Below are 4,574 nucleotides of genomic sequence, written 5' to 3'. Positions count from 1 at the left end.
CAGAGAAGAGAAACTGCTAGCTACCTGCAGAGAAGCTTCGAACAGGGCCTTAGAGACCGGCGATTTCTCTCTCTCTCTCTCTCTCTCTCTCTCTCTCTTTCCCCACTCCCCCTCTCTCTCCCTCAAAATGCAACTGGTTATTTACTTGTATGCGTTTTAAAATCGTCTGTTCAAATTCGGAAACTTTGTGAGTGGGTCTGAGTGAGTGAGTGAGTGCGTGCGTGTGTGTGTGTGTGTGTGTGTGTGTGTGTGTGTGGTGCGCGTGCCAGTCTGCCAGTGGTTTTTTAAGAGCACTCACGAATCATATTGGGATTTTTTCCTGCTCCCTCCCTCCTTTTCCGGTTCTCTGTGAAAGCTTTCGGGTCTGGAATCAAAGACGCAAGCAGGCATTGTATTTTCACCCTGCAGACTTAAATAACATTCAAGAAATATCATCAGAGAAACCTAACTCTCAACAACCAAATTGACTAAAATTCTATACCAAGTTTAAAAAAGAAAAAGTATGTGCCTAAATTATATCCATGCAACAAAAAATTCATACCCAAGTATATTATTTAAAAAAATATATATGATACAATTATATGTTCCAAATAATCACTTTAAACATAGCCAAAAAAAAAAAAAAAAAAGGTTTCAAAGACATCAAATAGCATAAAACATTGTACTGCAGAGACGGAAGAAATGCATTTAAAGCACCGATGAAAATGGCGTGCAGTATAATTACCTCAAATTGCTGTTCGCTTGACACCCTGACACTAATTTTATTCAAGCCATTGGGAAATAAATGTTTTAAAAGCACTCCTTTCCAAACGCTGGAGCCAGTGGGGGCTGTGAGGTCGTTAAGGAAAGGAAAGGGTAAAGTTTTCAGCACGCAAAAAAGAATTAAATAATCCATTTAAAATAAGCGTCTATCTGGATCGACAGCCTTTAATGCCCACATTTTTAACGCTTGCCCTGTACGTGGATTGATTTTTTTTTTTTTTTTCCTTCAGCATTCCCTCACCAGATGGATTTTTGCTACTGCAGATCAGCAGAGGGTGTCAGATCTTTCAGAGTGCACCAGGCTGGAACAAGCAGAGCTTCTTAGCAACTCTCTTCTACCCCCTCCCCATTCTCGCGCTCTCTCCCTCCCTCAGACAACTCGCCCCCCGCCCTCCGCCCCCTCCACGTAATTCCGAAAGAGCAGAATAAAGAGGAGAAAAAGAAAAGAAGAGCTAGTAACCGAGAGCTGGAGCCCAGAAAAAACGGCTGAAGAGGACCGAAAGGGAGGAAAGGAAAAGGATGGACAGCCACAAAACGCAGCGATTGCGGAAATTTTCCAGCGCCATTGGCTCGGCAGCGTGAGTCCTTTCGGTCGGGCGTGATTTCAGCACCGGGGGGACTGGACAGCACCTCGGGGGGACTTCTGGGCAACCTGCAACCACAGCAAGAACTCCATCAGCCGCCTCAGCTACAGAAGCCGCCGAAAACCCTGCTTTGTATCAGAGAGGCAAGGTCAGTCCGACGCACAGCCATGCACAGGCAGTGCGCCTGTACTACGCTGCAAACCCTCTGCTTGTTTCTCTAACATGCACTTGCTTCTAATTACTAGCATTGTTCCCTTCCTGATTAGTGAGGACCACTAGATCAGATTCTGTAAGGGTGTATTTTTAATTTATATGTATATATTTAACTTCTTTTGGTAATTTTTAAAAGGTTGAGGGAGAGTGGGGTTATTTTTTCTACTTTTCTTTCCTTCTCTTTCTTCTTCTTCTTCTTCTTCTTCTTCTTCTTCTTCTTCTTCTTGTTTCTTTTTGTTTCTTTTTTGCTTGCCTTGCACTACGTGCCTGGATAGTTTGTGGATATAATTATTGACTGGCGCCTGGGTTGTTGCAGTGCGGGGGGGTTAGGGAGGAAGGAATCCACCCCCACCCCCCCAAACCCTTTTCTTCTCCTTCCCTGGGTTCGGACATTGGAGCACTAAATGAACTTGAATTGTGTCTGTGGCGAGCAGGATGGTCGCTGTTACTTTGTGATGAGATCGGGGATGAATTGCTCGCTTTAAAAATGCTGCTTTGGATTCTGTTGCTGGAGACGTCTCTTTGTTTTGCCGCTGGAAACGTTACAGGGGACGTTTGTAAAGAGAAGATCTGTTCCTGCAATGAGATAGAAGGGGACCTGCACGTAGACTGTGAAAAAAAGGGCTTTACAAGTCTGCAGCGTTTCACCGCCCCGACTTCCCAGTTTTACCATCTATTTCTGCATGGTAATTCCCTCACTCGACTTTTCCCTAATGAGTTTGCTAACTTTTATAATGCGGTTAGTTTGCACATGGAAAACAATGGCTTGCATGAAATCGTTCCTGGGGCTTTTCTGGGGCTGCAGCTGGTGAAAAGGCTGCACATCAACAACAACAAGATCAAATCTTTTCGAAAGCAGACTTTTCTGGGTCTGGACGATCTGGAATACCTCCAGGCCGATTTTAATTTATTACGGGATATAGACCCGGGGGCCTTCCAGGACTTGAACAAGCTGGAGGTACTCATTTTAAATGACAATCTCATCAGCACCCTACCTGCCAACGTGTTCCAGTATGTGCCCATCACCCACCTCGACCTCCGGGGAAACAGGCTGAAAACGCTGCCCTATGAGGAGGTCTTGGAGCAAATCCCTGGCATTGCTGAGATCCTGCTAGAGGATAACCCGTGGGACTGCACCTGTGATCTCCTCTCCCTGAAAGAATGGCTGGAAAACATTCCCAAAAATGCTCTGATCGGCCGAGTTGTCTGTGAAGCCCCCACCAGACTGCAGGGGAAAGACCTCAATGAAACCACGGAACAGGACTTGTGTCCTTTGAAAAACAGAGTGGATTCCAGTCTCCCGGCGCCCCCTGCCCAAGAAGAGACCTTCGCTCCTGGACCCCTGCCAACTCCTTTCAAGACAAATGGGCAAGAGGATCATGCCACCCCAGGGTCTGCTCCAAACGGAGGTACAAAGATCCCAGGCAACTGGCAGATCAAAATAAGACCCACTGCTGCGATAGCGACCGGAGGCGCCAGAAACAAGCCCCAAACCAATGGCTTGCCTTGCCCTGGGGGCTGCAGCTGCGACCACATCCCAGGGTCGGGTTTAAAGATGAACTGCAACAACCGGAACGTGAGCAGCTTGGCTGATTTGAAGCCCAAGCTTTCCAATGTGCAGGAGCTTTTCCTTCGAGATAACAAGATACATAGCATCCGAAAATCGCACTTTGTGGATTACAAGAATCTCATTCTGTTAGACCTCGGCAACAACAACATTGCCACCGTAGAGAACAACACTTTTAAGAACCTTTTGGACCTCAGGTGGCTGTATATGGATAGCAATTACCTGGACACTCTGTCCCGGGAGAAATTCGCCGGGCTGCAAAACCTCGAGTATCTGAACGTGGAGTACAATGCAATCCAGCTCATCCTTCCTGGCACCTTCAATGCCATGCCCAAACTAAGGATCCTCATTCTCAACAACAACTTGCTGAGGTCCCTACCCGTGGACGTGTTCGCTGGGGTCTCGCTCTCTAAGCTCAGTCTGCACAACAATTATTTCATGTACCTTCCAGTGGCAGGGGTACTGGACCAGTTAACCTCCATCATCCAGATAGACCTGCACGGAAACCCTTGGGAGTGTTCCTGCACCATTGTGCCTTTTAAGCAATGGGCAGAACGCCTGGGTTCCGAAGTGCTGATGAGCGACCTCAAGTGTGAGACGCCGGTGAACTTCTTTAGGAAGGATTTCATGCTCCTCTCCAATGACGAGATCTGCCCCCAGCTGTACGCGAGGATCTCGCCCACGCTAACTTCGCACAGTAAAAACAGCACTGGGTTGGCGGAGACCGGGACGCACTCCAACTCCTATCTAGACACCAGCAGGGTGTCCATCTCGGTGTTGGTCCCGGGACTGCTGCTGGTGTTTGTCACCTCCGCCTTCACTGTAGTGGGCATGCTCGTGTTTATCCTGAGGAATAGAAAACGATCTAAGAGAAGGGACGCCAACTCCTCGGCGTCCGAAATTAATTCCCTACAGACAGTCTGTGACTCTTCCTACTGGCACAATGGGCCTTACAACGCAGATGGGGCCCACAGAGTATATGACTGTGGCTCCCACTCACTCTCAGACTAAGACCCCAACCCGGGTAGAGCAGGGGAGCGGGAAGGCTATGCGCCCCCTCCCCCCCCCCCCCCACCCCACCAATCCCCTACCCGGCTGGCATCCCAGGGGTCAGAGGAGCCCAGACCCAAGTCCAGCGCGCCCCAAGGCTTTATGGACATAAGTAAATAAATAACTGTGAACTCGCTCCGCTGAGAGGGTTTGACCCCTTAGCTCCCTTCTGGAAACAAAGAGCAGACTGTGGTGAGCTGGGAGAGCGCTGCCAAATCGCTCTTTGCAGCGAGCTCCTTTTGATAAAACCCAGCAGGGGCCCTGCTCGAAGAACTAGCCCTCTGCGTTGGGGCTGACCGGGATGTCTGCTGCGGTCCTATACATATATACGTGTACCCCACATCTATATAGAGAGATAGATATCTATTTTTCCCCCTGTGGATTAGCCCCGTGAGGAG

At 48.6% G+C, this 4,574-nt stretch overlaps 1 protein-coding gene across 1 annotated transcript; it reads left to right on the top strand.

Annotated features, from left to right (window-relative positions):
- Positions 1-2,046: 2,046 nt before the first annotated feature.
- On the top strand, positions 2,047-4,137 carry SLITRK1 (SLIT and NTRK like family member 1). The gene has a single exon (XM_042904327.1). It carries the CDS (start codon positions 2,047-2,049, stop codon positions 4,135-4,137), a length of 2,091 nt encoding a protein of 696 aa, XP_042760261.1.
- The last annotated feature ends 437 nt before the right edge of the window (positions 4,138-4,574 follow it).

The sequence above is a fragment of the Panthera leo genome, chromosome A1 (assembly GCF_018350215.1).
Source record: "Panthera leo isolate Ple1 chromosome A1, P.leo_Ple1_pat1.1, whole genome shotgun sequence".
Lineage (NCBI taxonomy): Eukaryota > Metazoa > Chordata > Mammalia > Carnivora > Felidae > Panthera > Panthera leo.
Note: the sequence above shows the minus strand (reverse complement) of the source record. Positions and strands in the feature narration are given on the sequence as shown.

What these genes read in the sequence shown, in the direction of transcription:
- SLITRK1 (XM_042904327.1), top strand. Translation starts at nt 2,047, where the DNA reads ATGCTGCTTTGGATTCTGTTGCTGGAGACGTCTCTTTGTTTTGCCGCT.